We start from the raw sequence: 27,155 nt of genomic DNA, 5'->3' as shown, positions 1-27,155 counted from the left end.
GCAGAGTACGGGCTCTATGCGTGCAGGCTTCAGTAGTTGTGGCTCGCGGGCTGTAGAGCACAGGCTCGGTAGTTGCGGTGCACAGGCTTACTTGCTCTGCGGCATGTGGGATCTTCCCCGAACAGGGCTCAAACCGGTGTCTCCTGCATCCGCAGGCGGATTCTTAACCACTGCGCTATCAGGGAAGTCCCCATATTTTACTGTTTTGATTTTCATGGTAATGAATGGGCTAAGTATCAGCACTAGAAACTAGAAAACATGCCATCTACCTGTCAAAAACGTTGATGTTCTTCAATTAAATATGGTTTGGATGGTGCTGAACTGAAGCCTTAGAATGCTAACTCCTGACTTCTGTGTTGTGACTGACCAGAGGGGATCCCCAACAGAACTCTGGTTATGGCTTCTTCAGATTAGAAGTGTATGGGACAATCTTTCTGGCCTGTTATCACAGGGGAAGACATTAAGTTTTCCTAATAGAGCAAGCCCAAAATAGGCTTGAAACTCAAACTAGAAAAGAAAGGGCAGCCCTAAAGTTTTCTTGATCCACATCTTAATTTTGTCATGAATAGTCAAAACTACGATGAAACTTTTCTGCCCACGTTTGATATTTCATGTTAGGATAGCCTTGGACTCTGGCTGTGATTCATAGAACATTCCCTTCATTTTGCTACTTCTTGGAGTCAATAATGAAATGTTAGAGAAAAGGTTAAAATTTTCTACATCCCTGTATTTAAGCCTGAAAGATTAAAATATGGGTCTGCACAGCTCTGCCAAACTCAGTAACCTTGTTTTTAATCATAAGCCAGCATAGACCTCAATCCTTAACAATGATTCTTAACCAGTCTCTTGAAAGCAAGCATTCTTCTTTTCCAGAGAAATGGACACATGTTGATACTGAAATTTTCCTTAAAGGAGCAGGAGCCCTTGATAAAAAAGTAGAATCAGATTTTCCAACAAACAGTACCCTTGTAATTGTAAAATAGTGCTGCAGGTCAACCCTTTGCAAAAACAAAACAAACAAGACTTTAAAATTTTTAATTTACTGTTTTCAGCAAGATTCACGGGGACATTACATCTAAAACCTAGAGCAAGCAGCCAGCTTAGGTTTAAGAAGGCTGAATGGAAACAAAAGCAGTGCTGGGAGGCAGTGAACAGTGGTTTGAGTGTTATGGAAAATCTAATGAATAACAGAGATAAAACTGCAGAGATACAAGCAATTCAGAAGAGAGTTTAGTTTTACTTTAATTCAGAAACTATTTCTTGAACATCTGTTATGTGTCCAGCATTATGTTACATGCAGAAGATGCAGTGATGAACAAGGCAGATGTGCTTCCATTCTTCTTAGAACTTATTGTCTATTAAGGAAGGTTAAAAAGTCTAAAATGATTAAGAGGAAAGGCATGGTGGATACATCTAGGAGACCCAATCTGCATATAACTGGAATTTCAGAAAGAGAACATCACTTAAAAACTGGTAAAGATGTTAATTTTCATAGTTATAAAGGCAAGCTATAGTGATCCAGGCAGAAACAGTATAAACATAAAAAGTAGACTAGCCTTAGATAGCCAAGCAACACATTCTCAAGGTTGAGTGGAAAAAAAGATTGATTGTAATGCAGTACATGCATTTCAAGTACATGTAATGCAGTACATGCATTCCCAAGTTGTATGTTAGGACCGTATTCTCAGACATGTATGGGCTCGAAGAACATTTCATCAGTCTGTCTTTCTGAGAATATTGCTATCAAAATGAACAACTTAAGGAATGGAGAAGTTATGATATAAAATGATTGGTGATGAGTAATGAAACCATTTAAGCGTAGAGTAAGATCCAAATAGTCGTTCGTATCTTTAAATAACATAAATTGTAAAAAAAAAAAATTACTTAAAATTAAAAACAATAATAATTTTGGTCTAAAATATGTCATCAGAAATTGGCATGGGGACTTCCCTGGTGGTGCATTGGTTAAGAATCCTCCTGCCAATGCAGGGGACACGGGTTCAAGCCCTGGTCCAGGAAGATCCCACATGCCGCAGAGCAACTAAGCCCACATGCCACAACTACTGAGCCTGCGCTCTCGAGGCCGCAAGCCACAACTACTGAAGCCCGCGTACCTGGAGCCTGTGCTTCACAACAAAAGAAGCCACTGCAATGAGAAGCCTGCACACCACAACAAAGAGTAGCCCCTGCTCGCCACAACTAGAGAAGGCCCACGCGCAGCAACAAAGACGCCACGCAGCCTAAAATAAATAAATAATTTTTTTTTTAAAGTGGCATGTAAGCCAAGGTGTAAGGGCTTTTAAATTTATACAGAAGAAATCAGTGGATTCACATTTCTTTTAACACTGAAGATACCCATTAGTAGAATAAAAGTAGGAGGATGATTATCTTCTAAACCATTGGGGTGAGGAAGATGTTTGGGATAAAATCCCATATAGAACAAAAGGAAATGGCAAGGTTGCCCCAAAAGAACAGAAAACATAAAATAACATGACAACAATTTTTGTTAAGTTCAGATCAGTTTAACACATTTATTGAATGTTCACTAATTGCCAAGCATGATTTTAGGCACCAGTGATAGTGAAGAGGAGAAAGACCACAAGGAAATTAAACATATATATATATATATATATATATATACTATGTCTATTAACAGCAAGTGCTGTAGAGGAAAGTAACAGAAAAGGGAAATAGAAGTGCTCTTTTGGGGGAATGAGGAGCCGTGCAACTTTCCATAAGGTAGTTATAGAAGCTCTCATTGAATAGGTGATATTTGAACAGACACCTAAAGGAGGTGAAGGAGCAAACTGTTCCTTGGCTTGAGGGCATTCCAGAGAGAAGGAACAGCAACTGCAAAAGGCTTCTCAGGTCCATGCCTATGTAGTTTGTTTTGTTTGAGAAGTATAAAGGATGCTTTAGGATTGGAAGTAGAGAAGGATGGGGAGAAGTATGTGGTAGTTTGGGGGTAGAGAGTGCATGGAATGTGTGCTGTAAACGCTTAAGTATTAGCTTTTTCTCTGAATGTGATGAAAGGTTTTGAGTTTAGGAATGGCAAGATCAATGTGGTTCTATGTTTAAAATGGAGTGAGGGTGGGTGAAAAGGCAAAGACAGAAGCAGAGACCATTATGAGTCTATTACGGTAATTAAAGGAAAAGATTGGACCAGAGTGATAGCAGTTAGACATCAGAAATGTTATAGCACTATTTGTTTTTTGTGTTTTTTTTACACCCCCTCCCCCCCAATAATAAGACTATAATTCCTCATTAAATATGACAGCCAGAATCCCGGCTTCTGTTCACAAAAATGCCATGTATTTAGCCTATGCTAGGCACCAGACCGCGGACGCTCAGTACTGGCAAAAAAGGAAATGCCGTGCCCTCATGGCACTGCCATTTTTTTTTTTTTAACATCTTTATTGGAGTATAATTGCTTTACAATGGTGTGTTAGTTTCTGCTTTATAACAAAGTGAATCAGTTATACATATACATATGTTCCCATATCTCTTCCCTCTTGCATCTCCCACCCTCCCTATCCCACCCCTCCAGGCGGTCACAAAGCACCGAGCTGATCTCCCTGTATAGCACCATTTGAAATAATGTTTTTGAAAGGTAGTGATAAGAAAATGTAGATAAGTGATAAAAGGCAGGTTGTAAAATTACACTGTATGATCACAAACTGAAGAATTTCTATCTATAAATAGAAAACGGTGATTAACATTTATACTTTAGGGTAGGAATATTTTAGATTTATGGACGTGTGTGTTTCTTATGCTTTTGTGTATTTTCTAAATGGTTTTTTATAATTGGGGAAGAAACTAAATTTTTCAAAATATTTTTCTTTCATAGAACAAAGAGGTGAAGAAAAAGATATCAGATTCAAAGAAAACATCTGCATCTACTTTAAAGTAAGTAATTCCACCATCTCCTATGTGAGAATGACTATGCATATGAATTAAAATTTTTTAATTTTTACAATGACATTTTTAATATATTTTATCATCCTGACTCCAGTTTATACGGGACATCATTCAAACTGAATTATTTTAAACTTTTTTAGATTTAAGCTTTGCATCTTTAGAAGTTTTAGAAGTTTATTCTTTGCTAAATTTTTTTCTCCTTTTAATAGAAAAGATACAGATGCTTCCAAGGCTGTTGAAACTGTGACTTCAGCTTCTGCTAGTAAGTTGTTACTTTCAGTACTCCTCCAAATGAGTATGTTTTGTCAGATGACTAGAAACTTCTTGTAAGATGATGCTAGGAAAACATTATTCATTGTGCTTTAGGAGAAGGGGGACCCACACTGGCTCCTGTATTAAGCTAATGGTTAATGTTAAGTGTTTAATTATGAAATCTCTTGTGGAATAAATCTAAGGACTCAATGAGATAATGTATGCAAAGTACCTATCATAGTTCCATAGTTAATAGCTATTTAGGTTAATTTTGCAGTGTCTGTCTCCATTCCCTCCCAGTAAACTGATAAGACAAAACATAAAGGTATGTTAAGATTGCTTGTGTGGTCCCCTTTGATTTTGAAAGTCTGCTAAGAACCAAAAAGTAAACAAAAAAGACTAAACAGAAAGAGATGATATTACACTCATGTGTTATTTCTTTACACACAGGCAAATACTTCAGGTCTTTATTATGAATCTAGCTAAATGAATTTTGCATACAATTTTAAACGCAGTTTATTTTTTTCTCAGTCCATTTAGGATTGGAAATGTCGAGAGAAAAAAGTTATTGCCAAAACATACACTCTTGAATCTAGTAAACAGTGTGATAGTGAAGGACAAGACATAAACAATATATTAGGAAACTTAAATTGTGTTTTGTATGTTATCTTTTTGAAAGGTAGGTAGTTTATGGATTTATATTCAGAATAGATAAAAGAGTTTTTGGTATTAGAACTAATATTCAAGTGACTGGAAAATTGGAGTGTGTAGAATATCTCAGTTTTCCATAATGTTTAGTTGGATAGTGTCCTGAAGTTATTGGAAGTTAGTGGAGGTGACTATGAGTGGCTTCTGGAAGGCAATAAATTTTTACTAAAGTTTTAAATGTGAACGTGTAAACGGATAATATTTAGAGGCAGAAGACTACTTCAGTTAGGCAGATGACATAAAAAAGGTAACAGAAAGGCCTTGAAGAGTAGTGCTGGGGTGCTTTTTAATTTGACCCCATTAACAGCATTTCTCAAAATGTGTTGCGTGAAAGACGTGTTCATAGAACATGTTTTGGATCAGGTCAAGTTTAGGATATGTATTATACCTTTTTTTTTCCTTTAAAAAATAATCCACAAACCCATTCACTTTATGAAATCCTGCAGGAAAGAAACCTATTTAACTTTGTTTAACCCACTGTTTCCAAAGCTTGGATAAGTGCACCCCCTTTTTTCTGTGTAAGACCTAGTAATAATTGGTACAAACTCTGGGAAATTTCCTTAGAGAATAAAGAACCACTAGTTGTTTAGGATTCTCATGTAGATTGGATACATGGAGTGATTGAAAAATCCTATTGAGAAAACATTTGGGATTCACTTTCAGGTAATTAGGACCTGATATTAAAAGGTTAATTAAAATGATCTGGTATGCTAAAATCTGAATTTTTATTATACAGAATTTTTTAGTGGATAATATATAAAAATTAAAAAAATAATTTAAAAATTTCAAGGTTTCAGGCCAGATGGAGTTTTCTAAACGAATGTGGTAATGTTGATTATAATAAAATTTAGCTGCAGTGATTTCTTTGAACTGGGGGAGAACATTGCTAAATATCAGGTATCAAGGAATATCTATGGGAGATATCATTTGGTCAATCACATGGCATTGAAAGTGGGATACTTAGGAAAATTTTTTGTTAAGTTTAAGGTCTGAATTTTGGGAATGGCCCTAACATAATAAAAGTAATGCGTAGGGGGAGAAGTGCTTCAAGTTAAGTACTTCCTCCCTTCTAATATAAATGTAGAAAGAAAGAGAGGAGCCCAAGGCTGAGAAAGTGTCAGGTGAGAAAGATAAGATAACTTTTTGAGATCAGCAATGTCAGATTGAAGAGGGATAGGAAGTCAGGGTAGTTTTAAGGAGAACTTTGGGGGCTTCCCTGGTGGCGCAGTGGTTGGAGATCCGCTTGCCAGTGCGGGGGACACGGGTTCGAGCCCTGGTCCAGGAGGATCCCACATGCCGTGGAGCAGCTAGGCCCGTGCGCCACGGCAGCTGAGCCTGCGCTCTGGGGCCCACGAGCCACAGCTGCTGAAGCCAGTGTGCCGTGGCAGCTGAGGCCTGTGTGCCTGGAGCCTGTGCTCTGTAGCGGGAGAGGCTGCCGCGGTAAGGGGCCTGTGCCCCGCAGCGGGGAGTGGCCCCCGCTCGTTGCAACTAGAGAGGGCCCGCATGCACCAGCGAAGACCCAATGCAGCCAAAAATTAAATAAATGAATAAATAAATAAATTTACTTTAAAAAAACAAAGAGAACTTTGGTTATAAGCACAAATCTAAAAGGATGTAGGAAAGTACAGGGAGGGAGCAAAAGCCTAATTTTATCAGAAAGGGAAACTTTAGAACTTTTACCCAGTGCTAATTACTTACTTAGCACTCGGCTATATGCCCATAATTAGATGCGTATTATAAAGTGGTTAGGATACATCAGAGAGTTATTTCTAAGTAGTTTATAGTTTAACTTGTGCCAGAAGACAGAAAACAAGGGAAAGAAACTTGCCATGGTTACACTATTTATAGTAGGCAATTTGTTATTTCACTTAATATTTCAGACCACTGTATGAGTATAGTTCATACTGTTCTCCTTTGATAGATGAGGAAACAGATTCAGAGAGGTTAAATGACTTACTCAAGGTCACATGGAAGAGTTAGTATTCAAACCCAAAACTGTATGCTTCCCAAGCTTTTCACCTATACTAAAGTACCTCTCTGAGAATGAAAACTTGTTCTATATCTCCTTTGATTGCTCTTCTTTTATCTTCCCTTCATTGTTTCCCTAAATGTCTGTTCCTCTTCTCATGTCCTACTTTTCTTGCTGGTTGATTTCTTTCCTTTCCATATCTTTAAGGACCAATGACATCTCCCATACATACATAAACCTCTTCTGCCCCCTCAAGTTTATGCCTCATTTTCTTATATTATCTAACAACACCACTAGTTATCCAGTGTAGGAATCTATTAGTAATCCTTTACCCTGTCTTGTCTTCTTTTTTGTCCCACCCAGTTCAAACTTAAATAACATCCTTCCTCTTCTCATCCAATAGGTGGCTGATTCAAATTAGTTCTCTCTTGAATGTACCTCAAATTACCTCACCTTTACTCCATCACAGCTGTAAATGTTTTAGTTTAGACTCACATTTGAATTTTTGAAGATAGCCTCCCGACTGGCGATTTTTATTCTACTCTGCTCCGGTATTAACACTCTTGCCCTGAGGTCACTTTAAAGCAGATCTGATCGTTTCACTCCTAGTGACCCACAGGGGAAAACCCAAATTCTTCATAACGACCCCTTCCCCTTTGGCCCAGATGACTTTTTCAATCTCTAGTCACGCAACTGTATATTATGTTTAAGCTACTCAGAATAGTTTATTTTCCAGCTGTGCAATTTCATTTCTCGGGTCTTTATGCTATCCATTTGTGTGGAATCATTGTCTAAATTCCAGTTAACTTCACTTATTAAGCGCTTATGAAGTAGCTGTTTAGTAGGTGCCAGGCCTCGTGCAAGGTATTGAAAATACAAAGTCAATTAAGACTCCTTTTGGAGGGTCGAGGTGGGGCAAATTCTAATTTATCTTTTAAGGCCCATCTCAGATGAAGCTTCTTTGTGATACCTTCCCTGACTCTTAGGCAGTTAAATGCTCCCAACTCCCTCCTAGAAATACTGTATTGTGTACATTAAATCACTTGGTATTAATAGGTTGTTAATAAGTCTGTCTCTTTCACTTGGCTGGGTGAGGGAATACTTGTAGTTTTATTTTTCTGTACCTTAATATCTAATGTGGTGTAAGGGCTAATGAATAAATATTTGCTGGAGGAAGAGTATAGGGATACTCAAATCACATTTGTATTAGTGTCATAACTGAACCCATGGAAGGCAACTAGAGATTATCATACTAAGTGAAGTAAGTCAGAAAAAGAAAAATAAATACCATATGATATCATTTATGTGGAGTCAAAAATATGACACAAATGAACCTATTTATGAAACAGAAACAGAATCATGACATAGAGAATATGTGGTTGCCAAGGGGGAGGGGGGCAGGAGAGGGATGGATTGGGAGTTTGGGATTAGCTGATGCAAACTGGTATACATAGAACGGATAAACAACAAGGTCCTACTGTATGGCACAGGAAACTGTATTCAGTATCCTGTGATAAACCATAGTGGAAAAGAATATGAAAAAGAACATATATTTGTATAACTGAGTCACTTTGCTATATAGCGGTAATTAACACAACATTGTAAATCAGCTATACTTCAATAAAAAAAAATAACTGAACCCTTGGAAAAACACATAGTGAACCAAAATTTTCTGATTTGTCATTCTTGAATTAATGATTTTTTTCTTCTGTAAGATTTTATTGGTTTCCTTTTTTTTTTTTTTTTTGCGATACATGGGCCTCTCACTGTTGTGGCCTCTCCCGTTGCAGAGCACAGGCTCTGGACGCGCAGGCTCAGCGGCCATGGCTCACAGGCCCAGCCGCTCCGTGGCATGTGGGATCTTCCCAGACTGGGGCACGAACCCGTGTCCCCTGCATCGGCAGGCGGACTCTCAACCACTGCGCCACCAGGGAAGCCCCCCCCCTTTTTTTTTAAGTGCATGTCTTTTTATCTTTTCAATTCCCAGATGAAAATGACTTCTTTTGTTTAAGTCAGTTATTTCCCCAGTAAAAGCACTCTGCCCAAATAGTTCCCACATGTGAGTTCCAGCAAACCTTAAAGGAAGTAATAACTCTAGTTCTGATTTCAACTATTCCATAGCATGCAGAGGAAAGGAAAACATTCTTTAAAAGGGAGTATGGAGGGGGAGGGGAAACAGGAAGGAAAAAACAGGCTAATACCAACAATCAAATGCTGACAAAGACACTGCACACTTAGCACAATGGCTAAAATAAGAAAATAGTAATACCAAATGCTATTGAAGATGTGGAGAAACTTGTACATTGCTGGTGGGAATGTAAAATAGTATGGCCATTCTCGAAAAAAGTATTGTAGTTTTTTAGCAAAACTAAACGTGCTCACCATAAGACCCAGCAGTTACACTCTTGGGCATTTATTTCAGGCAAGTGAATTACATTTCACACAAAACCTGTTCACACAAAACCAGTACACAAATATTTATAGCCTCTATTAATAGCCAAAAGCTGGGAGCAACCCTAATGTCCTTCAGTAGGTGAATGGCTGACTAAACAAACCGCGTTATGTCTGTAGCATGGAATACCTACCACTTAGCAATAAAAAGGAATGAATTATTGATACATGCAACAACTTGGATGGATTACAGAGGAATTGTGCTGATTTTAAAAACTCAATCTAAAAAAATTATGTATTGTAAGCTTCTATTTACATAACATTCCTGAAATGATAAAATTAAAGAGATAGAGAACAGATTAGTGGTTGTCAGGGATTCTAGGGGAGGGAGGAGATGGCTCTTTCTATAATGGGTAGTAGGAAAGATACTTGTGGTGGAACTCCTTTGTTTTGACTGATGGTCACCATAATCTACACGTATATGATAGAATTTCATAGAACTAAATACACGTTACGCGCATGCAATCTGGGGAAATTGGAATGTTTGTAAATTACATCAATGTCAGTTTCCTGTTTATGATATAATACTTAGTTATGCAAAATATTACCATTAGAGGAAAGTCCGTGAAGGGTATATGGGATCTCTCCCTGTTATTTCTTACAACTCCATGTGAATATATAGTAATCTCAAAATTAAAAGTTAGAGAAATGTTTTAAAATGCTGATAAAGCTATCATACTAAATTGGAATTATAGAACAGTTTCACTTCTGAATATTTGATGTAAAGTTTTTAAGTAAAATTTCAGTGTCTGGAAGTATATTAAATGAATAACATAGTATGCCCAAGAGGGGGACGGGGGTCATGTCAGAAGTATAAAGATGGTTCAAAATTAGGAAATCTGTCAATTCCATTTACTATATTAAATAGAGGGAGATAAATGCTGAGAAACTCTTAAAGTAGGTGACTACTTCCTTAATATGATAGTGTGTTTGTGTATACATACTTTATTTATATGCATAACAAATACGCATATATCAAGTCAAAAGCCAGCATATGCTTAAGAGTTAAACAGTAGAAGCATTCCCATTAAAGTTGGGACCCAAACAAGGGATACTCATCATCACTTCTATGAGTTAAAAAATATTGTTCTAAAACTAATAGCCATTAGCTGGTGCACTACAAGTCAAGAGGCATAAAAATTGGAACGTATGATAAAACATTATTGTTTGCAAATATATACGTACGATGGAAAACCCAATAGAGTCTATTGAAATGCTATTAAATAATTAGCCATCTTAATTCTCTAAATTACTATAAAGTTTTAATTGCTTTATTACATAAAAAAGAACCATTCATACTAATATACTAATAAAATATTAATATACTAATAAAATATTCCACTTATAATAATAAAAAAGGTAGAAGCCATGAAAAGAAAACTTTTAAATACTAAGAGGCATAAAATAAGGCTTAAATGAGAAAACAGCTCATTTTTGGATAGAAAGCCTTTCACCATTATAATATGCCTTTTTTTCTTACATTAAAAGATAAATATTAGGAACCTAATACCAGTAAAGATTTTTTGAATCTATATAAGCTGATAATAAAGTTTATACATAGAATAGACAAGAAAATTCTGCAAAGGAAGAGTAATTAGGACAGAACAGCACTAACAGATATTAAAATATATTACAAAGTTAAAAGATTTATATAGTTTCATATAATTGCATAAATAGACAAAAGATCAGTAGGACAGAATAGATTCCATGAATACTCCCCCAAGCATATGGAATATCAGTAAATCATTACGGTAATATTTCAGATTAGCAGGGAAAAGATGAATTATTCATTAAATTGACTAGCCTCTTTGTAAAGTATACAGTTTATAGTATCAAAATAAATTACAGGGACTTCCCTGGTGGCGCAGTGGTTAAGAATCCGCCTGCCACTGCAGGGGACACGAGTTCGAGCCCTGCTCCGGGAAGATCCCACATTGCCGTGGAGCAACTAAGCCCGTGCGCCACAACTGCTGAGCCTGCGCTCTGCAGCCCGCGTGCCACAACTACTGAAGCCCACACGCTTAGAGCCTGTGCTCCGCAACAAGAGAAGCCACCGTAATGAGAAGCCTACGCACCTCAACGAAGAGTAGCCCCCGCTCGCCACGACTAGAGAAAGCCCGCGCACAGCAACGAAGACCCAGCGCAGCCAAATAAATAAACAAATAAATTACAGCTGGATCAGAGATTTAACATGATACATAGACAGTAGTTAAAAGTATTGAAAGAAAATGTGGAGGGTTTTTTGGTTTGTTTTTAATTTCAGAATGAGAAAGTCCTCCCCTATCAGGAAGACATTGATTACACAAAAATATTTTTGTATAAGTATTTCTCATAACTTTTTAAAAGGTTGTTACCTATATGATACAGATTAATTTTAATGTATAAAGAACTCTAATAAGAAAATCCTCAAAACCCAAAAGATAAATTGGCAGATATTAAGAATAGACAGATCACAAAGAAATAGAGATGAATTTACACATATGAAAATTGACACAGCTTTACTTAAAATTTAAGAAACAAAGATTAAATCATACTAGTTTCTAGCTCAGATTGGAGTGATTAATAACTTCTTTTACATACTGTGTTTGTGTGGAAATGGGAAGCCCCACTCTTGTATACTATTGATGAATATTAATTGGTACAACCTTTCTGGAGGACAGTTTCATGTTTGTTAAAATTTAAATCTATCCCTTTGTCTCAGCAAGTCCATGGCTAAGAATTTGCCTATAGTTATAGTTCCATGGGCATACAAAGATGAGTATAAGGATGTTTCTTGCAGTGTTTTTACCAAAATTATGCTAAGTTAGCTCTTTCCTAAATCTAAGTGATGTTTTTTGTAATGTGATACTGATATATTTTTCTTGTTATTTTAGCCAAACCTGGACAAACCAAGACATCTGCAGCCAAAGTAAATAAATCTTCAGGTATGTTTTCTGTATTAGGATCCTAGACATGTTAACTTTAAATTATTTAAGCAGTTTTTATCAGTAGTCTTGGATCTCATGTGACACAGTGTGTGCTGAGTATATACCAATCTGTGAAATTTATAGTCATCTAGAAGTTTTGAGAAAGCACGTTTAGTAGATAATGCTCTTTCCTTGCAGTGATTATCAAAATAAAATAATTTAACTGGCAAACTGTTTCCTCATGATGAATATTGGCAATATTTCCGTCTTTCTCTTTTATTGAGGTCTTCTCTGTTTACTTTCTTTTATAAACAAACTTACAGCAAATTATGTTCTTTTTGCATTTTTATGGGCTATAGTGGATTTTAAAGTATTAATTTTTTTCTCCTTCCTCTAGCATTATCCCCATTTCTGTTTTTCCTCCCATTTCTGCTAAATGCTGGTTAATTCAGAGTCATCTTTTTAAGAGGATAGAGATCAATGTATTACATTGTCTTTATAATGGTAGGAAGGAAAGGAAGCGGTCTTGGACCACTGTTGGTGGCAGATCCATAATTATCATATAGTAGTTTCTTAGAAGCAGTAATCTGAGGGAGTCAGGTGTGGCTAGAAAACATGTTTTGAAGATGCACTTATTTAGCAAACAGTTTGATATTACTTTAATAGTAAGTTTATAGGAGTCATTGGTGGAAATCTGGGGGAGTGGGTGCTAAAACCAGTAGCTTCCCCCTTGAGTGTTGGAAATTAATTCTAGGTATTTTTTCCTTAAGTTCTGGTACCCAACTAGAAGTAGTAAAGTGAATCAACTTGTGGTAGTAACATAGGATAGTGAAAGAAACACCTTAAGAGCTCATGGGGCTGAGGTTACTGCAGTGTGACAAAACTTGGGAATTACTAAGAAATGACTGGTTGAGTGACAATCTATAAAGATTGATATTTCTCTTTATGAGCAATAATTAAGGTCTGTCTTTGGATATAAAGTGTGGATTTGTAAACTATTCTGATTAAATTTTGCAGATGTCGGTAATTCTTTTTGTTTGTTTAATAACTGCAAAAGCATGGTCATATTCTCACAGAAGGTCCTGTTAGGTAGTTAAGGCAGTTACCACCCTGGTTTATAAATGGGGAAACGTGCACAGAAATCAGTAAATTCCCCCAGCCTTCACACCTTGACTTGGAATTCAACTTGAATTCACTGACTTGTGATCCTGGGCTTTTTCCTTATACTGCCTTGCTCGTTGGGCATCCTGATTTTCAGAGCTAAACCTCCTGTTGCTCTCTGAATGCTCTCTGAATGCAAAGGTTTTTGACTCTGGTAATCTTTTTAGTGACACTTAGATGATCACAGTCTTTATAAACAGCATCATTTTGGAATATAAGCAACAGTAATATACATATGTAGAAAGAAGGGTCAGACAGTTTAAATAATCCTGTTCAGATAGGGATTTGACTATTTTGAAATAGTCTTTATGTGGCCTGACAATGATGTAGGTATTCTTAAGTGCTTTTTAATCAACTGGGAGCCAAGGAAGCATGAGCTGGGAGGTCCTCAATATAACTGCTTTTGGAGCCATTAATGGCATCATGGGATTGTGTTTATATCCTTGAGGTTAGTAATTTTGCTTCTAATTACTAAGTTGATACACACATTTAGAGATCTGTGTAACTTGCCTGAACACTGTTTTTAAGTACCCCAAAGGGGAGGTGAATTCTTATTTCAATGATATTTTTCTTCCTAAAGAAATTATCATTTCTAATTTAGCAAATGACCTGTGTCCCTAAAGATGATAACATTTTGTTTTGAATAAAATATAGTTTTTTGCTCTTATATTCTTTGTGAGGTTCTTTGGGAATTGTTGATACTAGTTAAATAAATCAGTTTTGACTAAGCTTTTGTGATTTAGGGAAATCAGCGGGTTCTGTAAAATCTGTGGTAACAGTAGCTGCTAAAGGTAATAAAGCTTCAATCAAAACAGGTAAGACTGTTGGAAAAGAGAGGTTATATTAAGTTTATTCTTAATTCTGCGTTAAAGAATGTAATAAATATGATATCAAAAGCAAGTTTTAATTTGTAGTATGTAATAACATCTTGAAAAGTTTAGTAAATAATTCTTTGATATTTAGAACCTGACACACATAGGACTTCTGTTTTTTGATGCTTTGGTCTTTGACAGTATCTGCCATTGCAGTTACATTTTTGTTTAGGAAACATTTCTGACAGCCATATAATCATAGGTTGCTCTGCCACTTTCCCCCCGTTTAATCTTTTTTTTACTCATTTTTTTAGAGCTGTCACTTCATATTACCTTCCCCAGCTTGTAAAATTCCTCTGATACTTGTTACTTTAAAGATTTTCTTTCCATGTTACAAGGATGTATCCTCCATAAAGAAATGGAACACTAAATTGTAACATGTTGAAAATAACATCCGTTTATTAATATATTTTTCCAATTGACTAATGTAATTTTAAAGAATCTTTGTGGAAGTTATAAAATAATAATTTTTATGTGTGTGATTATGATGTACTTTTGCCACATGAGGATTTCATAATTTGTGAATCATTAATAGCCCTCAACAAAAGTTGTATCTCAGTTTAAATTTGCTTTTAATCTTATTGGTAAACAGATACTGAAAATAAATGGAAATAAATATGTGGAATAATAAATATGTGGAAAAGAGCTGCTTTTATAATGAAGTTGAACTACTTATTTACTAATATATTAGTATGAAACATGCTAAATGACTGAATAGACCCTTAGAATAATGGTTCAACTCTACTTTTAAAAGCAAAATCTAGTGGAAAGAAGTCTCTAGAAGTCAAAAAGGCTGGAATTGTCAAATACAAAGACACCAATAAACCTGTGATTGTACCAGGTAAGCTTGAAATGCTGTCATGCAGTGCTTTCTTTTCATTAAGTCCTATTGGTATACACTCTAGGTATATTTTGAAATAAAACTTTTTGCTTAAAAATCTTCAAAAGGATTATTTGGTGTTTCAAAGGAAAACTTGTATTAGCTTTGTCTTAAATCAGGTCAGCCTAAGGAGACTTGAAGTAACAAAATAAACTAGCTTAAGTTCCTCTTTAGATTCATTAGTTTAATTATATTAGTGTATTTTTCTAGACTATTAAAGCAGACTATTTCATGCAGAAAACTCTGAAATAAAGACGAGTGTGGAAGTCAAAGCCACTGAAAATGGTGCTAAAGAAACTATTTCAGGTAGGTTAATAGAAATTTTATTTTGTTCTCTTAAGTTTAAAGATAGAAAATTAAATTTTAGGAAAATAATTTTGTGTCATATATATATATATATATATATATATTTCAATACCAGAGTCATACCTAAGTGAAATTAAGAATATTATGATTCACATCTTCACCTTGTCTCTTGATTAGTCTGAAATTTTGCTCTCAGAAAGAATAAAACTGAATGTATTATTGAAAAGCCAGTGTTACTTATGTAGCTATATCCTACTTAAATTCTCTAGTCTTTTGCCCACTGTATACATTTTCATGTAGCTACTATTTAATCCATTGTGGAATAAAGTGGGATCTTGATAAATAAAGTATATCTGCATGAATTCTTATTTTATTTTGTATCTTAAGAAGCTGCTTTGGAGGTCACAGAAAATGAACCAGTTAACAAGGTCAGCTTTTATATTTTACTTATTTTTATAAAGCTTAAGAAATTTTGACACAATGTATTTTTCTTACTATAAACCTAGGTGAAAAATACACAGATTTGGTATGGTGAAAAATCCTGGTCATTGGAGACTTCTAAAATATGGTTTGAGTTAAAAAAAATCTTGAGTTACAAAAATTTAGGTGCAGATTATCAGTAAATGTACATGTTATTGAGGATAACTTTTCACTGAGAAGAAAATGTTAGGCCAGTTGGGTTTTTGAATAGATAACAGGTTGTCAAATTAGAACCAATGGAACTTTGTGAAATTTCTTTTTCCTTAGAAGCAAATTGGAGATATGTTAGTATTTAGATATGTTAGTATTTAGAATACCATTTATTTTTTGTGTTTTTAGAGGAGCAAGTGGAGTTTGCAGTTCTATTTGAAGGGCATAAAGTTCACTTTATTGTTTTCATGTGCTTATATCTGTTATTATGAATATATTAAGATTTCATTAATTTAGACTTTACTGGTTAAGATCTTGAGATCCTTCAGGTGCTCAGGTTAAGTTTATTTTAGACTAGTTGCTCCATTCTTCAAGTAGTAACTAAGTAAGTAGTATGTGTTAACTTACTGTTTTGTTTTAAGAATATTGTAAAACACCAGTAGAGTATCTTAGATTTACTTACTGCACTTTAGAAAGAATCTATTTTGGTCTATTTATACATATATAAACTTACTCATTTATTATTTTATTTTTGGCTACGTTGGGTCTTCGTTGTTGCACGCGGGCTTTCTCTAGCTGTGGCGAGCGGGGGCTACTCTTTGTCGCAATGCACAGGCTTCTCATTGCGGTGGCTTCTCTTGTTGCAGAGCACGGGCTCTAGGCACGCAGGCTTCAGTAGTTGTGGCACACAACCTCAGTAGTTGTGGCGCACAGGCTCAGTAGTTGTGGCACACGGGCTTAGTTGCTCCGCGACATGTGGGATCTTCCTGGACCAGGACTCGAACCCGTGTACCCTGCATTGGCAGGCGGATTCTTAACCATTGTGCCACCAGTGAAGCCCAGGAATCATTTTTGAACACAATTTACTTGCTAGTTAAAAATCATTCTCAACTAGCTTATGAAAATTATAATTTCCCACCTTCCCCCACCAAAAGAAAAGTCACAAGTTGCCACATTTATGCCTTTGGGGATTTCGCCAACATCCACTAAAGGAAAAGTTGGCATTTATGAGAGTGATCTTGAAGAATAAAATAGATCTGAGAGAAGAGAAGGCAGAAATGAAAGTATTTACTTTGTAGTGGGGATTGGGTTATGGGGTAAGGATCCTAAGAGACTAGGTAAGCTTTTTTATATTGCCAACAAGGGATTATTTTACTCAGTAAGATAAAAGAATATGCACCAATTTGGAGCATGGGGATCTTAGCATCACAAGGCACAGGAATGGCAACAGTACATGAAAGGAAGGAGCTGTAGTCAGAGACAGGCAAACCTGTGTTTTTAAATTTATTTTTAAGCAGTGGTTGCAGAAGAGAACTGAAGACCTTGACTAGATGACAGATGGTACGACTGAATTATTCTGTGTACTTGAAGAGTGGAAAAGTGCATTTTGTTTTGTTTTTAATTTGTGGTTTAGACCAGCCTTCTGAATTAATCAGATTTAGTATTAAATACAATTTAAATACTAACATAACATATGATCTGCAGTGTAAATTTAAGTAAATATAACAGCAGTTAAGTTTTAATGTCAATTCTTAAATTGGTTTTGAAGGAAACAGAAGAAATGTGTGTGGTACTTATTTCTGATTTGCCTAATAAAGGATATTCTATTGAAGAAGTTTACAACCTAGTAAAACCATTTGGTGGTTTAAAGGATATTTTGATTTTATCATCTCATAAAAAGGTAAGAGTTGAAAATAGTTGTGAATTCATCGTTGTCTGCAAGCACATTTTGAAAAACATTAACTTCACAAAACTAGGACGAAAGGGTTTAAGAGCAGCACCTCAGAATAAGCTGTCTCAAGTTAAGACATTTTAAAAATATAAAACACAGATAATCCTTTATTTTAAAAATACATTATTCTAATCAGATGTAGTTTTACGTTGGGAAGGATGGATTTCCCCATTGAAGTTTTGCTGAAACGTTTAGTTTAACAGAAAATACTTTACGTCTGTAATATGTTAATACAAAGTTTTTTAAACAACTTATAAAATTTTGTTGAGCACTCTTTACTAGTATTTGGTTTTTTTTTTTACCCGTTATACTCAAATGGGAAATAACCATTTTCAGACTCAGACTAGTGAAGTCATCAGTATTTAGAACAACCTAGATTTATCTGTATGTCTTCAGTTTTCTATAATGAGTATATATTGCTTTTGTAATTTAAAAACAAAACAAAATATTGTTAATAATGAACAGCTTGTGGAAGGTATTTTATAGGAGGTGAATTTCAGGGAAGTTTAAATAATGGAAACAACACCGTTAGAGTGGTGGGAAGTAGTGTTCTTACTATAGGAAGGAGTTAATGATCACTAGAGATTTTTGAGAGTCAAGCAAGTGTGCTTAAGAAAACAAAGTAGGAGGGGAGAGTAAGTGTAAGTAGTCATATGCAGTTTTACCTTATGTTAAAAGTAGATTATTTGAATGGTTGCACAACTCTATACATGTATTAAAACCCATTAAATTGTACACTTAAACAGGTGAATTTTATCATATGTAAACTGTATTTCAATAAAGCTGTTTTCTAAAAAGCACATTATTTGTAATGTTTAGAGATGGACAAGAATAAGAAAGAATACATTTTTTAATGTGAGAATTTTATGTGATGATACATTAAAATAGGGGGAAATTGTGGGAACCTGGGAATGAATAATTCAAATTCATACTTTGCATCATATACCAAAGTGGATGTGTATGTAGATAAATATAGACTCCAAATACAGAAAATCTAGATTATTTGTGCCCAGTTTTGATTAGAGTTGAGTAGAATTATTTGGAGATTTAATTTAATTATTTGGAGATTTAATATTTTTCAAGACGTTATATGGAAAAATATCAGATTCAGTCATATAAACATTTTAAACATTTGTGAAACTAAAATTAACATAAAGCAAAATGGAAATAAAAAATTTAAAATATTTATGTAAAATGAGAAACACGGTTCATATAAACATGCTATAAAATATTAAAAGTTTAATAAATAAATTGGCAAATGACATAAAGAGAATTTATTTTTTAAAATTACAACTATAAATAAAAATATGGACTATTTCCACCTCATTAACTATCAGACATATGGAAGAATGTTCAATCTCTTTACTTACCCAGGTATGAAAATTAAAACCAAAATGTATGGAGTTACAATTTGACACTTATGAAAACAACAAAATAAAAAATAACTTGGTAACCATTACATGTTTCTTTGATTCTTTCATTCCTCATATTTCTCATATTTTGTCAATCATTAAATTTATTTACTCAGTAAATGTTCATTAAATGTTTGCTACATGCTAGATACTGCTCTAGGTACGAAGGGTATAGTGATGAATAAGATAAATAATATTTCCCTAGTGTCATTTACTACAATGTCCCTTCTTATTTCTCTTTAGTATTGCCTTATGAGTTCAGTCATTCATTATTTCTTGGTTATGGCCGTAATGTTCTAAGGAATGCTTTTTTTATCTTAAAAACATTTACTAAGTTATTCAATTCATTTGACTTTTTAAGTATTAAATTTTTTTAAGAAAAAGTAACTTAAGATTTATTTTTTCATTCTTATAATTTGTATTTTAAAAGGCATTTATAGAAATAAACAGAAAATCTGCAGATTCTATGGTAAAATTTTATACCTGCTTCCCAATATCACTGGATGGGAATCAACTCTCAATAAGTATGGCTCCTGACAACATGAATTTAAAAGACGAGGTAAATAATAGACTTACCATCTTATTCACTAGAATATTATTAAATTTTTAAATCAGATTTATTATAGTCCATTATGTTTTCTAGTTTTCTTCTTTGGGTCACATATTTTCTCTCAAACACTGAGAAAGCATCTTCCTATATTTCTCCATAGTTGCCCATCTCATTGTTTGAGAGTTACCTCCATATTGAGGGAATCCAATCCCTCATGTATGTTGGAATGGAAAAAAAAAGTTGAAAACGGTAGTCTGTAAAGAACCCTATTCTTATCTCACTGCCATTATCTGTCATCCAAACTGGAATTCCAGAGGTTACCTTTATAATTTTTTCCTCTCATTTCTCATAACCAGCTGGTCACTAGGTCTGGTCTGTTTTAACTCCTGAATATCTCTGGAATTTGTTCCGTCTTCATCCCATTCACCATTGCCTCACCTCTTTAAAACGCCGGCTAAAATAGTTATTCTTTATATCCTCTACCTTCAGTTTTATCTCCCTCAAAACCTTTTTCCCAAAGTCATGAGACTGGCATACAATTCAAACCTCTTCAAATTAAACTGATTTAGAAACCCTTCATTGTTTCTGTGTGGCGTACAAACATTTACCGCTAAGAGGCATGAAACAGAGATGCTAGAATCTCTAGAGGAAGGTGGAAAGGCATGTATTTTTTAAAATTAATACTTATTGGAGTATAGTTGCTTTACAATATTGTGTTAGTTTCTGCTGTACTGCAAAGTGAATTAGTTATACATATACATATATCCACTCTTTTTTAGATTTCCTTCCCACTTAGGTCACCACAAAGCATTGAGCAGAGTTCCCTGTGCTATACAGTAGGTTCTCATTAGTTACCTGTTTTATACATAGTAGTGTATATATGTCAATCCCAGTCTCCCAGTTCGTCCCACCCCCCCACCTCTGCTTGGTAACTATGTTTGTTCTCTACATCTGTGACTCTGTTTCTGCTTTGCAAGTAAGTTCATCTGTACAATATTTCTAGATTCCACATATAAGTGATATTATACGATATTTGTTTTTCTCTTTTTGACTTACTTCACTCTGTATAACAATCTCTAGGTCATCCTCATCTCTGCAAATGTCACTATTTCGTTCCTTTTTATGGCTGAGTAATATTTCATTTTATACATGTACCACATCTTCTTTATCCATTCCTCTGTCGATGGACAATTTATTTAGGTTGCTTCCATGTCCTGGCTATTGTAAATAGTGCTGTAATGAACATTGAAAATGCATGTATTTTGAAAAAGCCTTCCATTGAGAATCATTCTAATGTGATGTAATTGCTGGGGTGGTTTTATATATATCAGTAGTGTCAAAGAGAAAAAAAAATTTAAGAACCATAGTCTCATAAGATAAAGTTCCTTTTCTAGACATTTAAGCCTTTTATCAGCTAGCTTCTCCCAGCTTTGACATCCCTGTGTTGTGCCAGTCTTGGCCTCTTTATATAATTTAGCAGCACCAAATCACTATACACTTAATACCCTGTGATGTTTTTTTTACTAGCCTACATCTCTGTTCTTCCTTATCCCCTATTTTGCTTAGCTGACTTTTTGTTGAGTAATTTGAATTCTCTTACTGTCTGCTAAATTAAATCTCTTATTCCTTGTATATGAATTTGAGTGTCTTCCCCTAAATGGTACCACCTTATTAGTCTTTAATGTACTTAGGGGATTAGGAAGAATTAAAGTCTGTGGGTAGGGTGGGACTTAGATAACTTGTTTTAGGAAGAGGGAAAGGTTGTTGGAAGGAACAGAAATTTTGCTTACTCCTCATTTTATGAAATAGTTCTTAATGCTTATTCATATAGATTATTATATCAGTAAATCTTGACTAATTAAATATACAAATAAGAAAGAGCTTACACCTTCAATCTTCCTCTGTTTGCCTTTCTAGGAAGCTATATTTACAACCTTGATTAGAGAAAATGACCCAGAGGTGAGTTTTGCATTTAAATGCTTTTGTACACTTGTTTAATTGATAGAAACATTGGTTGTTTTATTGTTCACCTGTCAAGAATTAAAGAAGATCTTAGCACTAGTTTTAAAATATTGAGGTGATGGAGATGTCAGATGAGTCTTCTCTTGGTAAAAATAAGAAATGGAGGGTAAAGGAGTCCTAATGTGCAATATTTTTTAGATTCTGGAGCCATATTAACTGACTTGGGTAAATATTCGGTATATTAAGTGTTTTGGGTATATATTATGTTGATAGAAGAAAGATTATACTTCCTTTTTTAGTATATTGTTTCACTGATTATTCACATCTAGTACTAAGACCTCACTATCTTTACCTATATGGTCATTTTCTTATTCTTGGGAGAGGACATTACCTGACCTCTGAAAAATAAATTGTTAATCTGTGTTTTACACTTTGATACTTTAGCTGTTTTTCTCTTTTCCTATGCTGTCTCTTTAAAAAAAAAAACAAAACAAAAACAAAAACTACAGGCAAATGTAGATAAAATTTACGATCGATTTGTACATCTTGATAACTTACCAGAAGATGGACTTCAGTGTGTACTTTGTGTTGGACTTCAGTTTGGAAAAGTGGATCACCACGTATACATGAGTAATAAAAACAAGGTAACAAGGTCCCTTCTATTTTTGCTGTATGTTCTGTAAAGAATATATAATTGAACCCTGTATTCTTATGGCCTGTAACTTTTAATTCAGCTTCTGAACTGAAGCACCTATAAACATTATTCAGCCTCTTAGCAGAATTATGATATACCATCATATTTTCTCCTGGGCTTTGGCAGGAAGGAGGAAGAACTCTTAGTTTGAAGGGGAAATAAAAACTTGCACAAGGGAGAAAGGTAATACGTGCAAAGAGCATTATCTTTTGGGGAAGTGCAGACTTGTGTTCATCTAGCCTTAACTACCTTTGTGACCTTAGCTAAGTTGGTTTACACTTTTAGTTCTTATTTATAAAATGAAAGGGTGTCAACCAGGTATTTCTAAAGTCCCTTTACGTTTTCTGTGCCCTCTGTCTTCTCTATTTAATTCAGGCGTGTCTATGAAAATTAGATTTTGGTCAACCATGTATTACCTAGAAAGGTAGAAAGGGTTTTATAGCAAAGTTGACAGTATTTGCTTCATAAAAAATACCTAATTGACCAAGTAGTAGATACTAGTTTCTTTGACATGTTTAAGAAATTTCTTTAACCATGTTTAAGTGTCAGTTCAGTGGCATTTAAACATATTCATGTTGTTGTGCAGCCATCGCCACCGTCCATCTCCAGAACTTCTTCATTTTCACAAACTAAAACTCCCTGTCCGTTAAACAACAGCTCTCCATCCCCCCTTTTCCTAGCCCCTGGCAACCACCATTCTACAATTTAAATTTCTGTCTCTGTATTTAACTACTTTAGGTACCTCATATAAGTGGAATCATACAATTTTTGTCCTTTTGTGTCTGGCTTATTTCACTTAGCATGTCTTCCAGCATGTGTTGTAGCATATGTCAGAATTTTCCTTCTTGAGGCTGAATAATATTCCATTGTATGCATGTACCTCATGTGTTTATCTACTCGTCTGTTGATCGACACTTGGGTTGCTTCTACCTTTTGACTGTGTGAATAACACTGGTATGAATTTGGGTGTACAAATACTTGTTCCAGTTCTGGCTTTCAATTCTTTTAGGTATATACTAAAAAATGAAATTGCTGGATCTTACGGTAATTCTACTTTTAATTTTGTTAGGAACTAGTAATTAATACTTTTCTATCTTTTCCAAAGGCAATTCTTCAGTTAGATAGTCCTGAATCTGCTCAGTCAATGTACAGCTTTCTGAAACAAAATCCACAGAACATAGGTAACCATGTATTGATCTGCACATTATCTCCAAAGCTAGACTCATCAGAGGTAAGATTATTTTGTATCAACTTCTGTGCTTTTAGAATATGAGGAAAGCATAAAGGTCATTCTCCCAAAGCTAGAAGATACACTCTGAAGCTGATTTCGAGAATTATTCTTGGACCGTAGTCAAACTCATTCTAAGTTTAGATACTGTTTCTTTTAAAAATTTATTTTGCAATCATTATTCCAGTTTTCATGGTTTATGGAACAGTATAAATTTGTATAAATGAGAATAAATTGAGGTAATTTTAGAAAATGTAGCATATTCATTCTGATGCTTACTATGGACATATGTGCAGAGTGATGCCATATACATAGCGTGATTATCTCCAGAATGCAGTCTAGATTGAGTCCATTTTGACTTCCACCTGTTAGTTTGTTCTTTTCTTTTACTTGTTTAAATTATTATACTCTCTTCTTTTATAAGAAAGAAGATTTTACAGGTTCTTGGCTTGCACAGTAATAATCTTTGAAAACTATGAATAGTTTACCTTTGAAAGAATTAAATTGAAACTCAGATGTTTTCTCTTTCTAATAGTTTCATTGTATCTCAATAGCAAGAAGTAAATAGGGCCTTATATTTGGTGTCTGCAGGTTTTTGTTAATCTGCCAAACTCTTGTGCTAGCTCAAGAAAGAGAAAATTCCACCATCTAAATCCAAATTAAATAGATCACCTATAAGTAAATGAATGCATCATAATACTGATTTAAGCACAAATTTATTTTTTTAAATAAATTTATTTGTTTTTGGCTGCATTGGGTCTTCGTTGCTGCGTGCAGGCTTTCTCTAGTTGCAGCAAGCGGGGGCTACTCTTCATTATGGTATGCGGGCTTCTCATCGTGGTGGCTTCTCTTGTTGCGGAATACAGGCTCTAGGCACACAGGCTTCAGTAGTTGTGGCACACGGGCTCCGTAGTGGCTCGCAGGCTGTAGAGCGCAGGCTCAATAGTTGTGGCGCACAGGCTTAGTTGCTCTGTGGCATGTGGGATCTTCCCAGACCAGGGCTCGAACCCATGTCCCCTGCATTGGCAGGCGGATTCTTAACCACTGGGCCACCAGGGAAGTCCTTAAGCACAAATTTGTGTGCCTTGTTTAACCTGATTTCAGAAGAAAATTTTTTGAAATTTTAAACTTTTTTTTTTTTCTCAACAGAACATTGTATTTTTAAAACTTTGTGTTGTGGTATGTTTCAAGTTATTACTTTCAACTGTGTTCAGAATTACAGTAAACACAGACTACACAGAAATTTTTCTTCCAGAATTGTGGTCCCAAATTCTTAGACTTAAAGAAAATGAAACAAGTGGAAATTATATGAAACTTCTGCCTAAATTAATGCTTTATTTCCCACATCCTAACTCAACCTCATTCTTGAAGAGCACATTTAACTTATTGTAAAAGACTTATTAGCTCAACCACTGGTAAGCTAGCCTTGTAATCTTGAGCATGTCACATAATGTCCATTATATCCATTTAACAAATCATAAATTGGATAGTAGAGGCAGGTGGACGAATTTCAAGGTGTTGTAATAGTCTATATGAGAGGTAATGAAAGCCTAAGCTAGACTATGAGGTGGAAATAAATCCTGCCCCCAGATTTTTTTAGTAACAGTTTTTAATTTACCATGTTTATAATGAGTTAATTAGTATCCTATGTACCCTCTGTTCAATATCCTCCCCCCATATTTGTTACCTGTAATGTTACTTCCACATGTAATACGTTACAACCTTTAATTCTATAACTATAGTTACCTTGCATACAGAGTATGAAGGCATAATTCTAAGTACTGAAACCCAGTACCTGCATTTTTGATATCTTGATTATGAAGATATTTACTGCAGAATTTAGTAATGAGATTGATTCTATAAAGAAATACATGTAATTTGCACACTTGGAAGTGACTCTCTTGTATTCCCAGTCTTTTCTCAAAATGATGCTGTGTTTTTGTTCAGTATTTGGGTTATGGCTTTCCTGTACAGTTAAGGAGTTGTTTTTTGTTGTTGAAAGGAAAAAAGAAGACTGTCTTCATGTTACTCGGGTCACATAACTTAATTACTATTTGTTGAATAGAATATGCTCTCTTCTTAGAGCTATCCTTCTGACACCCTGTTCTAAATTTATGGCCATTTGCTTTGTAAAGCATCTATATACCTTTGATTTTCTTTTTATTGCTCTTCTGAGTTACTTCTGTTATTTCTTGGACTCTGTATCTCCTACTCTCTTGGATTACTTTCTGTTTGCCAGAATATATTGTCAAATAATTTTCCCAGAAAGTATGTATGGCCAGTAAACTTTCTAAATCCCTGCATATTTGGAAATGACTTTATTTTTCTCTTACATGTTTCATTGATGGTGTGTCCAGGTGGAGAATTCTGTGCTCACATTGTTCTTGCTTTTATTGTTTTGTTTTTCTTAACCAGTGTTGTTAAGGAGAAGGCTGATTCCAATCCTACCTCTATGTAATTTTTTTTTCTCTTTGAAACCTTTTAGCATTTATTCCTAATTCATTTAGCAAATAGTTATCTAATTCCTACTCTATGCCAGCACTGTTTTAGACTTTGGAATACATTGGTAAACAGAGGAGTCAATGGCCCAATCTTCAAGGAGCTTATTTTTTTTATATATATATATATATACACACACACACACACACACACACACAAAAATACACACACACATATATATACGTAGTGTGAGGTGGTAAAAAGTGCTATGAAGTGCTGTGGAGAAAAATCAAGAAAAAATGATAGAGTGTGCTGGATGGCGGGGTGTACAGGGGGATATGTGTATTTTAGAGTGGTCAGGCCCCTCTGAGAAAGAGTTATTTGAGAGACCTGAAAGAAAGAAGTAGGAGAGCGAACTCTACTAACGTATCAAAGAGAAGAGGTTTTTAGAGAGAACAAGAGCTAAGGCCTTAAGGACATATTTGGTGATTCAGGAATTCCAAGGAAGATCAGTATGGCTAGTGCAGTGAGCAAGGTTTTAACTTGGTTTGGGACTTACTTCCTATATCCTGCTTAGATCATTCATTGAATTTATGAAATCTAAAAATTAGTGTGTTCCTTCACCTGAGGAAAATTTTCCTCTTATATCTTTGAATATTCCTTCTCTTCAAATTTTAATGTTCTTTCTGGAAGTAGCACCTGTACTGATATTATGGATGCTATATCCTATTGAATTTTTTTTTAGAAAAATTTTTTAGAGAGTATTCTTTAGAGTTGTTTTTAAAGCAGTTCTCTGAAATGTCTTCAGTCAGTTTTGTATCCTTAATTTGTTCTCTTGTGCATTTGTTTTTCTCTTCTATTAATTTATGAATAAAGAAGCAAGTTAGCTAATACAGGTATCTGGTATAGATTTTCTCTACTACCATATAGGTTGGTTTTGGTTTTGGTTTCCTCTAACGAGTTTCTCCCGTGAATGAGAAGACCGCTTGTAAGCACTGTGGATGGGACTTATCAACTGCCATCTTTAATTTTCTTTATATACCATTACAATGTAGACTGGATACCTTACCAGATACCCTAGTAAA

General features: G+C 34.8%; 1 protein-coding gene across 10 annotated transcripts in view; it reads left to right on the top strand.

Moving 5' to 3' along the window:
• Positions 1–27,155, top strand: part of ZNF638 (zinc finger protein 638) — an 83,672-nt gene that overhangs the window by 40,472 nt on the left and 16,045 nt on the right. For 7 of the 10 annotated variants that reach the window (XM_022561314.3, XM_022561316.3, XM_089923027.1 and 4 more), the window contains 12 exons: positions 3,848–3,906; positions 4,128–4,180; positions 12,172–12,222; positions 14,109–14,180; positions 14,992–15,078; positions 15,355–15,423; positions 15,811–15,851; positions 17,603–17,734; positions 19,628–19,756; positions 21,665–21,706; positions 22,219–22,353; positions 23,509–23,634. In XM_022561314.3, the coding sequence (XP_022417022.1) occupies positions 3,848–3,906; positions 4,128–4,180; positions 12,172–12,222; positions 14,109–14,180; positions 14,992–15,078; positions 15,355–15,423; positions 15,811–15,851; positions 17,603–17,734; positions 19,628–19,756; positions 21,665–21,706; positions 22,219–22,353; positions 23,509–23,634 (996 nt within the window). The remainder of the gene's footprint in view (positions 1–3,847; positions 3,907–4,127; positions 4,181–12,171; positions 12,223–14,108; positions 14,181–14,991; positions 15,079–15,354; positions 15,424–15,810; positions 15,852–17,602; positions 17,735–19,627; positions 19,757–21,664; positions 21,707–22,218; positions 22,354–23,508; positions 23,635–27,155) is intronic. The other 3 variants (XM_022561315.3, XM_022561319.3, XM_022561321.3) reach the window with 3 other exon arrangements.

This window comes from Delphinapterus leucas, chromosome 13 (genome assembly GCF_059928025.1).
Source record: "Delphinapterus leucas isolate spDelLeu-1000000601 "Yukka" chromosome 13, BTC_Dleu_Yukka2, whole genome shotgun sequence".
Lineage (NCBI taxonomy): Eukaryota > Metazoa > Chordata > Mammalia > Artiodactyla > Monodontidae > Delphinapterus > Delphinapterus leucas.
Note: the sequence above shows the minus strand (reverse complement) of the source record. Positions and strands in the feature narration are given on the sequence as shown.